Genomic DNA, 17,365 nt, shown 5'->3' with positions numbered 1-17,365 from the left:
TGTTCGGGGCGCCTGGGTGGCTCAGTGGGTTAAAGCCTCTGCCTTCGGCTCAGGTCATGATCCCAGGGTCCTGGGATCGAGCCCCACATCAGGCTCTCTGCTCAGTCGGGAGCCTGCTTCCCTCTCTCTCTGCCTGCCTCTCTGTCTGCTTGTGATCTCCCTCTGTCAAATAAAAATAATAATAATAATTTTTAAAAAATTTAAAAAAAAATTCATGGTGTTCATTTAAATCGACATATTATATTGAATTTTGCCATGTGTAAGGCAGAGGGTTTGGAAAGCTCGTGATCCTTCTACCAAGACACTGATGTGTGCTCTACAACAGAGCAGCGAACACTGCTGTGTCTCTTTTCAGAACAAGTGCAACCCCATCCACATCTCGGGGAAAAAAACCAGCCCACTTCCTTGCTACTCTGCCATGAAGGACTTGAAACCAGCCGGGGGCGTTTCTCCTCTCCCTGCAAACCGTGGCCATTCCGAGCAGCCGCTCCAAGGGAGCAGGACCCTTCGTTACTGCAGAGCCCCCTCCGGCCTGCAGGTGATCGTGTGTCACCATCTCGCCAAATAACAGAGGCAGGGCAGTGTCGACTGCACACATGAACTCACAGATGAAGGGAGACATTAAACCTCAGGGGCCGGTGTCTGGACGTGAGGCCTTGAGCTTGCCCTCGCGGCTTCGTTCCGACCAGTGAAGCCAGGCGTCCTCCCCGGGATCCCTGGGACCATCTGAGCACCCCAGGAGCACTCCCACCTTCCGTTATTCTCCAGACCAGAAGTGAGCACAAGCGCATTAAATGGAGCAAAAACATGGTCAAAGCAACCAACAGGAAATTCAAGGGCCTCCAGACTAAGGATCCAGAAACACCCAGACCAGAAGCCACCCCGGTGAAGGAGCCCCACTCGCATTTCTTCCCTCTGGGTTTCACCCTTCTAGAACAGGAGGCCGGCTCGGGGGGCGGGCGACAGGCCCTCCACCGCGCACCTGCGGCCAGCATCCCCTCCCCCATCAGTCTCCTCCCTCATCCCCCATAAAGTTTCCGTCAGACAGAAGTAGAAAGAAGGAGATTTTTTCCCCCACAAAGGCCAGAAATCCTTGGAGAGTTCACATATTAAAAGATAAATAAATCACTGTCTGGTGGGTACGCAGGTACCAAGAGAAACGTAAAATTCACAACACGACAGCCACACTCCAGGGCTCAGAGTCCAGGAGATCCGCATGGGCTAAACAACAGGCCCCACCTGAGCCTGATGGGGTCTCCGCAGCCAGAGGTTTTCGGGGTGACCCCAGAGCCCCCTACCCCTTTCCACCCTTCTGTTCTCTCCCCCTGCCCACCAAAAAGGGCCATTGCGGAGAATCACTAATAACAAGGCATACTTCATTTATTAAAAAAAAAAAAAAAAAAAAAAAAAAAAAGGAAAAAAAAAAAAAAGGAAATTACCACAAACTACCACCACCAAAGAGCCCACCACTAGCAACTTCCTTTGCGGGGTCCTGCCGCACACAGGAAGCAGAGCCTGAAGAGACAGAGGAAAGCCACGCCTTGTTGTTATACTTGTCACCCTGATGGCAAAAATGCTCGCCAAGCCATCCTGAGCGCACCTGCCACAGGCAGCCCCTTCCTGCGACCGCCAGTTGCCCAGACACACGCCACCCTTCTCTGCTCAGTGCCCTTTGGATGGCACGGCCCATTTTGTTAGCAGCCTTGACCTCCAATAAGAGCTGGGGCCTGACAATGTCTGAAACCGGAGACGGGCTTCCTCCCGGGGCTCCTGCGGCGTGTGCCCGCACACGCTCACACGCGCACAGTCCAGCGAGCGGCAAGCCGCCTTAGAAATGCCACCGAGGGTCGCCTGAGCGAATTTAGGGGGGAAGGAGCAGAGGAGAAACAACAGTTCCGATATCTGGGAACACCATGGAGGCAAACACGCGGAGAGGATGCTGTGCGGAGTTGGGCGAGCCCTGCGACGGCGTGGGCGTCAGTCTGCCCCCACCCCCCGGGATAGGGGCCAAGAACCAAGTGCAAGAATGCAGACGGTCAAGTGCATGTCCACGTGTCCGGCTGCTCCGTGCGTGCCCTCATGCGTGCGGGCACCCCAGTGCTAATCCCGCTCAAGGTCAGATGCAGTTCTGCCCTTAGTATCTGTAGGGCTCCCTGAACTGTGCTCAGAAGACAGTGTGCACGCATACAGAGTGTTATAGTTATAAGAGTGAGGGGGGCATCTCACAGGACGCAGACAGCTTAAAGACAAGATGGGTTAGTTATAAAGGAAGAAAAATAAAATGGATAATGAATGAACTGACCCTGTTCACTGCCCCCACCCGCAAGCCGGCCACCTGTCCCCTCCTCTGCGGGCCACCCTTCAAAACAACGGGACAGTTACACCCATGTCGTGGGCATGGAGGATGTAAATCTTGGTGTAAACAACTGTGGCCTTGTCTAAATATTCATAGGAGCAGAAGGAAGAAGGGGAACCAAAGGGGGAAGAAATGTTTTAGAAAAAAGTCTAGATGGCAGAGGTTTTTTAAAAAGATCTTATTTATTTGAGGGAGAGACCATGAGCGAGAGAGAGAAGCAGACCCTCCGCTGAGCAGGGAGCCCAACACAGGGCTCCATCCCTGAACCCTGGGATCATGACCTGAGCCAATGTCAGATGCTTCAAGGACTGAGCTACCCTGGCGCCCCTAGATGTAGAGTTTTTGAAAGAAACACAAATGAGATGTTTGGAGTTTTGGTGATCCTGGACCGCTGCCCGGGATGAACACCCCCCAGATTATTTCTAAATCCTAATCAGGGGCAGCTGGGTGGCTCAGTGGGTTAAGCCTCTGCCTTTGGCTCAGGTCATGATCCCAGGGGTCCTGGGATGGAGCCCCACATCGGGCTCCCTGTTCAGCGGGGAGCCTGCTTCTCCATCTGCCCTCTCCCTGCTTGTGCACGCTCGCTCTCTCTCTCTCTCTCCCTCTCCCTCAAATAAAAAAGTAAATAAAAATCTTTAAAATGAATAAACCTAATCAGTATGACAGATTTTTTTCCATGTAAAACTATAAGCCTTCTTTATATCTAAGGCAGTATTTTTTCTCAGACATTCCTTAACCAAATTGCTCTTATAAAAGCAATTTGTCTTTCCGTCTGCCTGAGTTTATTTCTGTGTACAAACACAGCAGACAGACAAGTAAACAGCTTTATTAAGAAACAGGAAGAATCCCGTCCGTCCGTTTATGAACCAAATTCCGAACGCAGGAACCTCAGGGAGGGCAGGGCCGGCAGCACCCGTGTGTGGGGCTGGGCAGACCCTGGGGCAGGGGGCAGGCCCGGCTGGCTGGGGGTGGGAGACCTACACCCTCGTTTGGCCAGAAAACCACCTTGGGCCTTGTCAAGCAGAACCCTCTGGAATTTGGGAGCAAGGACTAGGTGTCCCAGTCCTGGGGCTCCTCTGTGGCTTCACAGAGACTCGTAGGGACCACCGACACTGACCCTCTTGGATTACAAAGGAGGGACCAAGCACAGGCTGGCGGGCCCGGGATCCCAGTGCTAGTTAGCGCTGTGGACACGATGGCAACTGTCTCATCTAAGGACCGTCTCTTCTCATGAAAACTTCGGGGGCTGCAGACAACCTGCGATGCCTACCAACCCCTACCCCTCTTTCCCGTCTTCTCTCGCCCTCTCTTGTCCTTCCTGGTCCCCTTCATCGTATTCCTCCCTCGCCATCTTCCGTCCCTCTCGCCCTCAGCCTCGTGGCCTTGCCTCCCGGCTCGGCAGGGATGACGTTCAAGGCCACCTGGGAGGCCGCCGTGTTCAGGACCAGGTCGTCCCTCTGCAGAAAGGCACACAGCTGGACCAGGCAGCTGTCCGTTGCTCTTTTTTTCTAATTTTTAATTTTATTTATTTATTTGAGACAGAATGAGCAGAGGGAGAGACAGAGGCAGAGGGAGAAGCAGACTCCCCGCTGAACAGGGAGCCTGATGCGCAACTCGATCTCAGGACATGGGGGTCATGACCGAAGCCGCAGGCAGAGACTCAACCACCTGAGCCACCCAGGCGCCCCAGCAGCTGACCATTTCTCTTAAACCATGTGGTTGCTGGCTGTTCGCCTGATCGGCTGCTTATTTTCTGGACAACCAGCTGGTAAGATAACTCGACAGCTTTGGGTTGTTCTTGGTTTCTTAGTTAATAAGCAAGTCTCCTGTTGCAGCATGAACCCGGCATTTAGACGGAGCGGGCGGAGGGAAGCAGCCATCCCATCTCCAAAGAAAGCAACCGCTCTGAATCAGATGGTGGTGTTGCCGGGGAAGCGTCGCTGCTCATCACCGCTAATTAAAAAATGGAATCACACCACAGGAAGAATCGCAAGCTCTTGAAGTTCAGGGGGAGGAAGGGGTCCTGAATTAGCCATTATAAATCTCAGTCATCACTCAGATTTGATAAAGTGTCAAAAGCTCATCACCTCTGTGGCAGCAAAGGAGATTTTATCTTGTGATTTGCAGTTAATGCTTTAAGAATAAAGACATTCTGGGGCACCTGGGTGGCTCAGTGGGTTAAGCATCTGACATTGGCTCAGGTCATGATCTCAGGGTCCTGGGTTCGAGTCCCGCATCAGGCACCTTACTCAGCAGGGAGCATGCTTCTCCCTCTCCCTCTGTCCCTCCGCCAACTTGTGCGCTCTCTTTCAAATAAATAAATAAAATCTTTAAAAGAATTAAAAATAAAGACATTTTGTGCATAAGAACTATCAAAGATTTTAAAAACCCTGTCGTGAGTGGAGAGGTGGAGTGCTAAACCTTTTTCCAAGAACTTTTTGTGGTTGGCCACGATATCGACCTCAAACTCCATTAAGCAGAGACGATGAGCCCAAACAGCCCCTCAGCTGCCACCTGGCCTGTAACACTCAGGATACATTTAGATCGATTTCTGCTTATCAAAGGAATTCCATCTACCCCGGAGCCTCCGACCCGTGGACCCCCAGAGCAGCTCATGAATATGGACCCTTTCTGGGCAGGTGAGAGTCTCCAAGGAGGCTCTGAGAGCCCAACCCTGTGCAGGAAATCCCGCATGTGGGGGAGGGGGGGTCTCTCTTTCCAGACTCCTCTGCAGGGTCTGGACAGAATCGAGGCGATAGGATCAGCAAAGCATAACTGCAAAGAAAACTGTCTGCGAGAGATAAAGCTGGATGGGGAGGCAGATAAGCCCGAATCCCCGGTGCTGCCCAGATCCGCAGCGGAAGCCCCCTCCCCGCTCCCCGCTCGGGAGTGAGAATGCTGGACAGGGCGGCTGCCAAGCTCCCCGGAGGGCCTGAGACGGGCAGGCCACGGGCAAGGGATTTCCATCTGTGACAAGGGGTCGCACTCACATTCACAGCATCTCCGCTAAAAGGAGGGGCTATTTTCGTCCACTGAGCTCTCCCAGAGTCTCTGTGGGGTCACCCTGTGCAGGAATAAACGAGAGCTTTCTCCGCGGGGAGGGGAGGCGTGGAAAAGGCGAAGAGCGCTTTGGCTCCGTGTTCTCTGACGCTGCATTTGCGTTTTTGCTGTCGGACCACTGGCAAGAGGAGGGAAGGAAGGAAGGAAGGGGGGCGGAGAGAAGGGGGGAGAGGGGGGGAGGAAGGGGGGGTGGAGAGAGGGGGCTTTTATAAAATTTACCTTCCTAGAGAAGATCACTGGAATAAACGGAAAGTGAAGGTTGAACACGAAGTCGCCCGTTCCACAGACCCTCACAACTACCCTGGAGGGGTCCTATCGTTGTCCCCTCTGTAAGGAGGAGAGTGACCCGTTTCAGAAAGGCTGGGCCCAAGGTCACGCCCTTTGTGAGTAACCTGATTTTGCAGCCAAGTTTTTTGACCCCAGGTCTTCCTTTTTAAGGTCGTAAGAGCTTCAAAAGTGGATCTCTCTTAACCTGTTAGCGTGGTCAAAGACTCAAATGCTACCCCACATGCCCTCCGCCTTTCCACCCGCTCCTGGACACACGGTCATTGCCCGCCTCTCTCCAGCACCAGAAACTCTTCGAACAAAGATCCCCAGCGACCTCTGAGTCACAGAACCAAGGGAAACCTCGGTCCTTACCTCCTTGGTCTCTCCGAGGCATCGGACCTTTGCCTTCCTCGGAAGCTTGCTTCTCTCTCTGCTTCTGTGGCTCCGCTGTCCCTGGGTTGCCTCCCCTTCTCCTGGCTTCTCCTTGACTCCTCCTCCTGGCTCCTTGGGCTGCCTGTGCCTTCCCTGTCCCCGGTCCCGCAGCTCCATGCTCCGCCCACCGGCCCCACTCTCGGAAGACAGCTCCGCCCCCAAGGATCCCACCACCCTCTCCACGCCAACATCCCCCAGACCCGAGTCTCCAGCTCTGAATCCCACCGGGACCCACTGGAACATTCCACTTCAAGCCCCAGAGGGCCCAGAACAAGTTTATTATCCACACCGTCCTCAGAAACCGGACCCACAAGAACAAAAGCCCTAGTCCCTCCTGTACTTTCCATCTCAATTAATGGCAGCAGCTCCTCACGCTTGTCCTGGCCTGAAATCGGTGGGGGTGGGGGCAGGGAGGGTGTGGAGCCCTCTTCTTCCTCCTCTCCCTCTGCCCCATGTCCCCATGGGTTTTCTACGCACAACATCTGTCCAGTCCAAGCTGCCACCCCATTCCTACTGCCACTGCTTTAGCTCAGGCCTGTACCCTCTGTCACCCAAGCCATGGTGAGGGGCCTCCTCATGGGCTCCCAGATGCCATCTTGAGCCCATCTTCCCTCAGTGACACAGCAACCTGTCATCAGTGGTATCTGATCACCTCGTTCCCTTTCCGGACGCCCATCCACAGCTGCCGAAGGCCAACCGCGTCATAGGAGACTCTCCAGCTGTGAGACCACTCCGCCTAACCCCTGCCATCTTCCCAGTGTATTACTCACCCATGCACATGCTGTGCTACGGTAACTATGCACCCCTGCAGCTCCCCCAACGGTACAAGCGTGCATAGCCTTCTTGTGCTTTGTGTCTGCCATTCCCTCCGGCCGGGTTTCGGAGCTGCCCTGTGCTCAACAAACCGAACTCCCAGCAACCTGCTGAAGACTCTCCCTCCTCCCCTCCGCTCCCTGGAAGCCCACCCAGCCTGTGATCCAGCGCTTCCCACACTGCCCTTGAACACCAGCTCCTTGTCTGGTGGCAGAGCACTGTAGCTGATGCAGGAGCAGGAATCAGAAACTCTTATGGGCATGTGAACATGAGAGCAAAGGCAGTAAATAAAATATTTACACGTCCAATCTGCAGCATCCTTTGAAAATACATTGTGACCAAGTGGAGTTTATTACAGGAATACAAGGATGGCTTGTCAACAATGGTAATTCACAACAGTAATAGATCTAAGGAGAAAACTCATATGATCATCTCCCTAAAGACTGAAAACACATTTAGCAAAACACAATACCCATTCTCGATGAAAAACACTAAATGAAGTAGGAATTGAAGGATATTTCCTTAATTTGTAAAACTATTACGTATGCCTCAATCGAAAAGCCGACATCTTGCTTAGTGGGAAAAACTATACACATGTCAACTGTGTCACTACCATTTAACACTGTATCAGAGGCATGAATCAATGTAACAAAAAAGAGAAAAACCATTAAAAGAATACAAAAAGCAAAAGAGTAACAATATCTCTATTTATATCAGATAAATTCTTTTAAAAATCCAAGAGGATGAATTTTTTAAACTAACGAACATATTAATAGAATTTAATAAGCTATAACGTTAATATAGAAGTCAATATCCTTCTTATATACAAACAATTATCAATTAGAAGATGGAAGTGAGGAGCCCATTTACAATAGCAATAAAAGATATAATACCTAGGAGTAAATTTAACAAGAAATGCTCAAAGTCTACAGGAGAGAAACCTTGAAAATTGGTTTTGGCTCAGGTCATGATCTCATGCTCATGGGATTGAGCCCCACATCAGGCTCTGTGCTCAGCACGGAGTCTCGTTCTGATTCATTTTCTCTCTCCCTGTCCCCTCTCTGCCCTTCCCTTCCACGAATGCACGCGCCTGCTCTCTCTAAATAAAGATCTAAAAAAATAAAATAAAATAAAATGGAACTGGCACGTGAAGAGACAGATAAATGGCGCATAGCAGAAGGTCCAGAGATAGACCCAAGTCCAACTGAAAAGCTGGTTTATGATAATGATGGTATCTCAGATCAGTGGAGGGAAGACAGATGTTTTAATAACGGGTCTGGTGACAACTATAGACATTTAGAAACAGATAAAATTGATCTGTACCTTTCATTATACACCAAAGTAGCTTCCCAGTGGATCAGACATCTAAATATTTAAAAGGAAGCCATCGAAACACTCAAAGAAAACAAAGGTGAATTCCTTTGAAACCTGGAAGTGATAGACAGACTTTGTAACCATGACTTGAAATCCACCCTTCTTAGATGGGTTCTGGAGCATCCCAAAGGCAGCAGTAAGCAGGATGACAGATATAAACTGATGTATTAATTTGATACATATATATATTTTTTTCAATTTATTTAACACAGAGAGAGAAATCACAAGTAGGCAGTGAGATGGGGGGGAAAGGCTCCCCGCTGAGCAGAGAGCCCGATGTGGGGCTCGATCCCAGGACCCTGAGATCAAGACCTGAGCTGAAGGCAGAAGCTTAACCCACTGGGCCACCCAGGCGCCCCTGATATGTATATTTTTTTTAAGTAGGCTCCACACCCAGTGTGGAGCACAACACAGGGATTAAACTCACAACCCCAGACTAAGACCTGAGCTGTGATCAGAGCTGGATGCTTAACCAACTGAGCCACCCATCACCCTTTGATAAAACATCTTTTTTAAAAGATTTTATTTATTTGAAAGAGAGAGAACAAGGGAGAGGCAGATGGAGAGGCAGACAGAGAAGCAGACTCCCCACTGAGCAGGGAGCCCAATGCAGGACTTGATTCCAGGACCCTGGGATCATGCCCTGAGCTGAAGGCAGACGCCCAACCAAGTGAGCCACCCAGGCGCCCCTTGATAAACTTTTTAAAGTAATTTAGGAATGTAGGCTTATTCCCTGTCTTTTGGCACCTGTGCAAATGCCCTCTACGGGATTTCAGAGGTGCTCAAAAGTATGAGAGATGAGTGAGAACCCATAAAATTCGTGCTTCTTTGCCACAGTAAGACCATACAGGAGGGTTCCAAAAAAAAAGGTAAAGAAAAGATGCTAAGGTCAGCCTGTGACTCAAGATAGTAAAAACGAAACCAGTTTGTATTCCTGAAAAGAGACTGGGAACCCTGACAGACACCAGCCAACTTGCAACCTTTGCCAGGACAGAACAGAGCTGGAGTCTGGCAGCCCTACAGACCTGGCTCGGAGACGTTCCCTGGAGAACGCTTCCCCTCGGGAGGTCACCGGAGCCTCCTCCCGCCCCCATCCGATAGGGTTTTCCAGAAAGGGCAGGCAACAGAGGAGTCTCAAGCGAGTGACTAGAAGAAATATGAGGCAGTTCCTCCCCCACCCCCCGTGTTACACTCCAGCCAAGAAAATTATTCAATTCCCCATCCTGACAGCCCCACATATTTTTCCCACCGCCCCCAAAGTGATGCTACCATCTGCAAGCCCAGGAAAAATAATCCAAACTCTGTCTCTCCAGGTCGGAGGTGGGGGTGGATTCCCACTCAGGCAGTTACCCTAACAGTGACCCTCATCATGGGGTCTGGGGGAGACGGCTTCCTTGGATTTCTCTGTTCCTTGCACCTTTTCTCATGCTTCCTTTTTTGTGACCCGAACCACATTGATCACTTTGAATTCCCGGGGAAAGAGACTGCATTTGTCTCCACTTTGCTATAGGAGAGCTAATGGATTGCGGGGGCGGGGATGGGGGGTCCAAGTACAGCCCCCAGCACATACCAAGGCCGGTAACCGCTAGCCGTTCGTAATCAGCATCATCACCATCACTGTTAGGATTAGTTCATGAACGGCGCGATCACGGACATGCCAAAGAGCAGCTCATGTTGCCTAAATTTTATTGACTTAATCCTTCCAAATGCTGACAAATTACTAGCCTCAGCCATTTAAAAATCACATTTCTAATGCAATAATCCTATCTGTGAGGCGTGCGGGACACGTTACTACAGCCCAGGGATTTGCACAAAGTGAATTAAGTCACTATAAAAACTGACCATGTTGGTTCACAATTAAAAGTCTGGTGGAATGAAATGCCATTATTCCATAGCCTGCTAAGCCCGAAGGAAGAGACTGCCACTCACGGGTCTCCGCTGGGAGGGCATTTAGAACCCCTAACATGTTTCCGGAATGTTCTCACGACTGATATTATCTATTAGCTGATCTTGGACTGAAAATATTTCTGAAACGGAAAAGGCTCAAAGCACGTGTTCTGAAAATCACCATGTGTTCTTGAAAGGATTTCAGATAAACATCTCTCCTAATTAATAAGCACTTAAAATGCAATTTGTATTGTATCTATAAAGAGTTGCACCATGGCTTTTGGAGAAAACTTTCCATAGTTATTTTTTCATAGCCGTATGAAAATATTCTGTATTTTCATAGCTGGGAAAATACAGAAATATACATACACATGCGCGCACACACACACACACACATGCACACACACATATTCCCCAAGTCTAGACTTACTTGGACTCTGGCTATTTACAGTCTACGTTTGGTGTTTTTAAACCCTTCTGACACATTCCTTTCTTTCATCTCTGTGATTCCTGGCCACCCTTTTCGGTACGACTGGCTAATCTTCCTGATATTTCCGGGACATAAATGGCCTAGAATACTTGACTGAGAAGAAAAATCAGATAGCAATATAGTGCTGGACACTTTTTTTTTTTTTTTTCAAATAAAAGATTTTCTTGTGTTGATCTGGAAATGATCAGATGTCAGAGACCCTTCTGCCAATCTGGAACATTTCCACCTACTCCAGGGAATTCCTTCGGGCTGATGTTTCTTAGGACTCAGTGTCAATTCAAAAGTTCCATTCAGTTCCCCGAATGATCAAGGTGAGCCCGAAAATGGGAGATCCGTTCCTTGGCCCTTATTTTTGCTTGGTGGCTTGACTGTGCGTAAAACCGCAAAGACACTCGTGCCCGTGGATGTGAAATACACGTGGGAACACTGCCAGGGGCAGACAGACCGTGTTTACCCCAAATCCCAACACTTCACAAACCAACATTCTTTTATCTTCTACTTCCCCCCTTCTACTTCCAGCCCTAAAAAAAGATGTGGTATAAAACCCAGCAAGTGTTTTTTTATTTTGACCTGACGACGCAGGTAATAGAAGTCGATCCAAAGGTTTTACAATCCGCCACCAGACACAGGTGTTTACTCACCAGGTAACTTGCCATTTGAAGGGGCAAATCCAGAACATCAACAGGAGCAAGAGATCACGCTTGCTGTTTCTACACTGCAGAGCCTGTCCTATTCCTCTATCTGCCTCCACTCCCTGCCTCTTTCCGGAAACCTCACACTCAGTGCAAGGAAAACCAAACCCCTCAGCACCTTTCTCTCGGAGCCCCTCCCAAGTGTGGAACTGCTCCCGTTTCCTGCCTCAGTTAACACCAAGCCCGCCCTGCGCCCAGAAACCTCAGAGGCCAGCTGCTACCTTCCACCCCAAAGCCCTGGGCTCCTGTGGTCACGTGACTCCTAAGAGGGCTCAGAATAGGGGCGGTCACTCTGCAGGCCACCAGAGCTGGTTGAGATCAGCGAGACACCCCTCCCAGATGAGCTCACCAGCATTTCTCCTCCCCTCCTTAACCAACTGTCCCCAAGACAAAACTGGGGGGGTGGGGTTCAACAGGGCTTGCTACCTACAAACAGTGCAGGGTGAGGACTCCTACCGCTGGATGATATTTGGAAAATGTGATGAAATTAGAAACTAAAAATGGATAATGTTGGATTGAAAAAAAAAAATACCTAACTCTATAAAACATAAACCTAACAGTATCTTGGGCTAATTAATAATCATCAACAGCCCAACGTCTTTCTCCAAAGAAACTTATAAATGTGGACAAAAACGGATTTACTCAAGGTCACAAAATAAATCAGCAGTAGAGAGAACTGAAACCAAATAAATAAGAAGATTCCCGAATGTGCTAGTCTGCCTCTGACTTCTAAATGCCCACCTAGGAGACTTTTCATACCACCTAGTAGAATTTAGAACTCCGTTTAAGAAAATGGTTCCCAGGGGCGCCTGGGTGGCTCAGTGGGTTAAGCCTCTGTCTTTGGCTCAGGTGGTGATCTCAGAATCCTGGGATTGAGCCCCTCATCTGGCTCTCTGCTCAGCAGGGAGTCTGCTTCCTCCCCTCTCTCTCTGCCTGCTTCTCTGCCTACTTGTGATCTCTGTCAAATAAATAAATAAAATCTTTTAAAAAAAGAAAAAATAGTTCCCAAATTCCGTTAGGTGTCTTAAGTGAATTACAATGATGATTTTTGCTAATTTCCCCTCAAGAACATGCGTTCATCTTCTAGATGCTTACTCTCCAGGGCAAACTGCATGTTGGAGTCACAGTGGCATCTCCTGGGCTAATGAAATTTAATTCTTTTGGTGCCAGAGGGCTACCGAGGTCCATAGAGAGCTCATAAACCCAGCCCTGGGAAGAAGGGAGGCCTAATGTCTGAATTCTGTGGCCTCCATCCATCCTGTTCAAGAGAACACAGCATGTTTCCTTAAAATCGCACAGGCTTTAAAAGGGGAGTGAAAATTGTACCTCATCTGAGGGTACCGATGTTTAAAGAAGAAGGAAAAAAAAAAAGCTGAAGTTTTTTTTATTATTGCAGAAGACTTAGAGTTAACCTTGAGGCCCCACACCTCCTGACTGAGGAGGAGACAATCCAGGTCACTGTTGTTTCTGGCTAAGTCTTGCGCCCCTAGGCAACTGTGGTCCTGGGTGATATTGATGTGTGCCTGCAAATGACCCCATGTGACCTCCCGGTGCCTGATAGCTGTCCCCCAGACATGCCTGCGTGACTGTGAGCTGGCACAGAGCACTGAGTTCAGAGACCCCCACCGGCTTCCTAGGGTCACTTTGATTTCATCAGGTAAACACAATTGGCAAATATATTGAACTGTAACACCGGGAATGGATTTCCCAGGTGCTTCCAACAAAACCCCAAATCAACTTTGTCACAACACAGGATGGAGGTATTTGAGTTGCAAACATTTGTTTCTTCTTCCTATAGGTTTCCTTCCCTTCCTCCATTTGCATGAAAAGAGCAGATTTTGATTTACCTTTGCACACAGAAGTACTACAACACCACCACCAATAAGCTGTTATAAGAATGGTTCCTAGAGAATGTTCTAGAATGCTTCGGTACACTGCCTCTTACTAGGATTGCCACCCATTGGATGGTAACTTTAAGAACCAAGGTTTTTCAAAATTCATCAGAGGGTCAAGTCTGGTTTATCATCTCACAGCGCCCCACACGCTACCTCTCAAGCACTTAAGGCAATGGTAACAAATTCTGAATGGTGCATTTTGTGGTTTGTATCCTCCATTAGAATATAAGCTTCATGTGGATGAGGGCTGTTATTTCACTGCTGTGCCTAACACAGTGCCCTGAAAGCAGCAGAAAGTCATAGATTTTTGATAAATGATCAAAAGAGCAAATAAAAGTGTGAATGAAGCAGTGTTAAATTGGAGAATACAGAATGCAACTATAAAATAAGCTTTTCGATTTCCTGAGATCCTTCCCGGGGGAGTCTGGACAGATTTATTATCAAACTACAAAAATGGCATCCTGACAACAATCCACAAGTTAATTATTCTTGGGATAAATTGGGGCTTCATAAAACCAATTCTCTGGGTGGCAATTTTCCACATGTAAAATTTTTACAACTTCTGTGGGTATTTGTTTAATTTAACCCTTGCCTGGGAAAACATTGATGTGTGTGAATTTGGATTCGCAGACAGAGGCAAGCAGACACAGTTACTGCTAGACTTCACGACTCGAAATCACAGTATGCCATTTCAAAAGTCACAGAAATACGAATCAGAAAATGCCACGGAGCAGTGTTGGAAACCCTCACAGCTATGCACGGTTTTCTCAATATTTCTCTCCAACCACTGATAAAAACTCTTTGAAGTGGAAGAGTAAATATTATCACTTGATAGTACTTGGACCCAAGAGTGCAAATACAATCGCATTGTGTTACACTCTGGAGGCTCCCGCACACCGCACGGAGGGGCCAATGTGCTGAGCCGGCTGCGAGGTAGCCCAGCTCCCAGGCGCTCCCGCCCCCGATCTCCCCCGGGCGCACACGCGGGATGTCAGCCGGGACGTGGGGGCATTCGAATACGAGTTTCCGTTTTTGTCATTCTGGGAACGAAGGCCCACGAAGAGGCCATGGGACACGCCAAGCCCTAAGTATCAGCTTGCGTCTACCACTCCCACCCGCCTGTTCGTAAGGATCGCGGGGGGCCGTGGGGAGGACACTCTAAGGAGCCGGCCACAGTGCCGGCGCGAGGCAGAAAACAAGACCCCCCCCCCTCGAGCAGGTGTCGCCCGTCCCCGGGCCTGCCGCACCGCAAAGGTGGGCGGCGCACCGGCAGAGGGTCCCCGGGGAGGGCGCCAGGCGCAGGTCCAATGGCAGGTGCCAGCGGGTGCCGGGAGTGGAGGGCAGCAGGACCGATGAGCTGGGGCATACCCAGTGGGCAGAGAGGCCTGGGCACACCTCCCGGCTCTACGCCCCGGGCCGACCCGGCGAGGGAGAGGCGCGGGCTCGCCCCCCGGGGCCCCTCCCGCCGCCGCCCGCCCCGGTCTCCCCCGCCCCGGGGCTGCCCTCCCGCCTGCCCCCCCGCGCGGGCTCACCTTGCCGGGGAAGGGCCCCGGGAGGATCAGCTTCAGCGCCTGCCTCTTCAGCTCCACCAGGCGGGCGTTGCAGTTCTCGCACCAGACGCCGCGGTCCGAGCCGGGGGAGGAGCCGCCGCCGCTGCCCGAGCCCGGGGAGCCGGTGCCGAAGCCCGGCGAGCCGCCCAGGGAGCCCGGCGAGCTGGTGCCGATGCCCGGGGAGGCGGGGCCTGGGGAACCGGTGAAGGAGCTCGGGGACGAGGTGCCCGAGCCGGGGGACGGGGTCCCCGACGAGCCGAGCGCCGAACCCGCGCCCTCGGGGGTGGGCCGGCTGCCGGCGCGCGACTCCTCGTACGCTTTCCGGTACCAGCTCTCGGGGGAGAAGGGCGCCGCGGGCTTGGTGGGCGAGCACACTTCGTTCACCTGCGGGGAGACGTGCCGAGTCAGGGGCCGCAGGGCGGCGGGCTGCCGCGCCCCCGGGCCAAGCCGGGCCGGGGGCGCCCTCCCGCCGGCCGGGGAAACGCGCGCCCCCGAGGGCCGGGCAGAGCGCCAAGAAGCGCGCGTTCGGGACCGCTGGGAGCTCCGCGGCCGAATCTGCCTCCATCTGCCCCGTTAATCGTCCTTGAGTAGGTCCCGGCTTCCCGGGCGCCGGCGGACCCCTCCTCGGGTCGGGAGGAGAGGGCTCGTTCAGGGGCTTCCCATGCTTTCTGCAAGGGGAACTCATACAGTCAGCGGCCGACGCTTTTGAACCCGACACCCATCCCAGAAAGAGCCCAGGTTCAAGATCCTGGAAGACGCTATGCCGGGGGCGGGGGACGGGGTAGGGGGCATCTGGATTTCTATTCATTCAGGGTACTGCCCTCCGGGTCCTGAAGGTAAATGCAAGGCTCCCCCGGCTCCAGGGCACTGATCCCGAGGGACGGCAGAGAATTCATGGACAACCCCTCCCCCCCGCCCAATTCGGCTTAACTCTGCCTGAAGTGCACGAATGCCACAAAAGTTAGGGGTGCGGGAACCGCCGGGAACGCGAGGACTGGGAAAATTCCGGGGGCCAGGCCAGTGTGCGGGCGTCCTGGCGGCCGACCCGCCTCCGTGCACGCACGCCCAGCCCGCCCGGCGGAGGCGCCTCTGCAGCGGCAGGAGAGCTCGGGGCCGCCCTGCGGGGCCGCGCGGCGCCGGGGAAGGGGGACCCCGGCCGAGGGGTGGGGCGGTCTGGTAACGCGCCTCCGCAATGTGCCCGTCCCAACTTACCCCGTATTTCTTCCCCCTGCTGGAGACCGCCAGCCTCTCTTTATTCCCGGCTACCGAATTCATGGTGGCTTTTGCCGAGCAGAGTGTCTAAACGTTCCACCAACGCTACATCCAAAAGGTCTTCCAACCCAGAAGGGTCCCCCCGTTGTCGAGGGCTGCCTCTTGGCCCTCAAGTCAAGGTTTCTTAATTGGGGGGAGGGAGAGAATCAAAGCGAATGGAGCCCAGAAGTGATAGCACTAAATTTGCAGAACGGGCTGGAGTGGGTGGCTTATTCTTCTCTTCAAATAATGCTTTTCCTCATCCTCTTCTGCCTCCTCCAGCCACACGCTCCCTTTGCACGGTCACATCCAGATAATTGGCATTCTCCTCGGCCAGGTGGCTCCGTTTTCCTCCACGAGGGAAGCGAGGCGGGCCGCCAGGCACACGCAGCTGCCGGGGAAGGTGGGCGAGCCCTCGCCGCGCCTCGCCTCCCGCCGGCGAGCCGGCGGTGGGAACTTGCCTCCTTCACGGAGCTCGGTAACTGAGTTCAAAGAAATTCTCCCAAAATATAAGGATCCAGACTCGGGGAGGAGCCTCGGCGCGTCGCGGAGCCAATATCCGCCGGCCCGCTCGGCCTGACAGTTCCGCGAGCGCAGGGAGACGCGGCTCGGCGTGGCCCGGGCGCCGCCGCGGTCAGCGCGCGCGTGTGCGCCCGGGCGCAGCGCGGAGCCTCGGGAACAGCCGCCCCGCCGCCCGGGAGCCCGCCGCCTGCCTGCCGCCGCCGCGCCGGCCGGGATCCATTTTATGTTGCGGCGCGCGCGCCTGACAGTGCGAGGCGAGGCTGGGGGCGGGGGGTCGTAAATCTCGCCCCTTGCGGGGAAGTTACGGGAGAGTGGCCCGCGGCCAGGGCCCTAATGAGACGCCACTGCGCGAGCCTGGCGCGGAGGGGCAGCGCCGAGCGAGAGGGCTGGACAGAAATGCGCCCGAGCCTCCCCGCCCCCAAGTTCTTTCTCTTCCTGGCAAGGCTTGCAGTTCTGCCTTTGAAACGCCGTGTAAAAGGGACTGAGTCACAAACAAGTCCGCAAACATGCCGGGTCCTCCCCCCACCCCCCGCCCTTTGTTCTCCTAGACCTGCCCTGCAAACCTTTTCTGGAATTGCCCTACCAGCCCCCAGGCCGGCTGGGGGGTGGGTGGGGAGGGGGAGGGGGACACCCGGGGAGGGGGACACCCACCTAGCCACAGCCAAAGGCCGGGGGCCTTCGCCCCCCGCCCCGCGCGCCCCAAGCTGCAGCGTGCCGAGCCGCCCAAGCTGGCCCAGGTGAGCCCGGGACCAGGCCGGCCGCCACCGGGCAGGGGA

General features: G+C 52.7%; 1 protein-coding gene across 1 annotated transcript in view; it reads right to left on the bottom strand.

Moving 5' to 3' along the window:
• Window positions 1–17,065, bottom strand: part of KIF26B (kinesin family member 26B) — a 411,062-nt gene extending 393,997 nt beyond the window's left edge. Inside the window, exons 1-2 of the mRNA XM_032317413.1 lie at window positions 16,029–17,065; window positions 14,799–15,200 (exon numbers count right to left, since the gene is read on the bottom strand). Of these exons, the coding sequence (XP_032173304.1) occupies window positions 14,799–15,200; window positions 16,029–16,091 (465 nt within the window). The 5' untranslated portion in view covers window positions 16,092–17,065. The remainder of the gene's footprint in view (window positions 1–14,798; window positions 15,201–16,028) is intronic.
• Between the last annotated feature and the right edge of the window lie 300 nt (window positions 17,066–17,365).

This window comes from Mustela erminea, chromosome 17 (assembly GCF_009829155.1).
Source record: "Mustela erminea isolate mMusErm1 chromosome 17, mMusErm1.Pri, whole genome shotgun sequence".
Classification (NCBI taxonomy): domain Eukaryota; kingdom Metazoa; phylum Chordata; class Mammalia; order Carnivora; family Mustelidae; genus Mustela; species Mustela erminea.
This window is presented reverse-complemented; position numbering and strand designations above follow the sequence as displayed.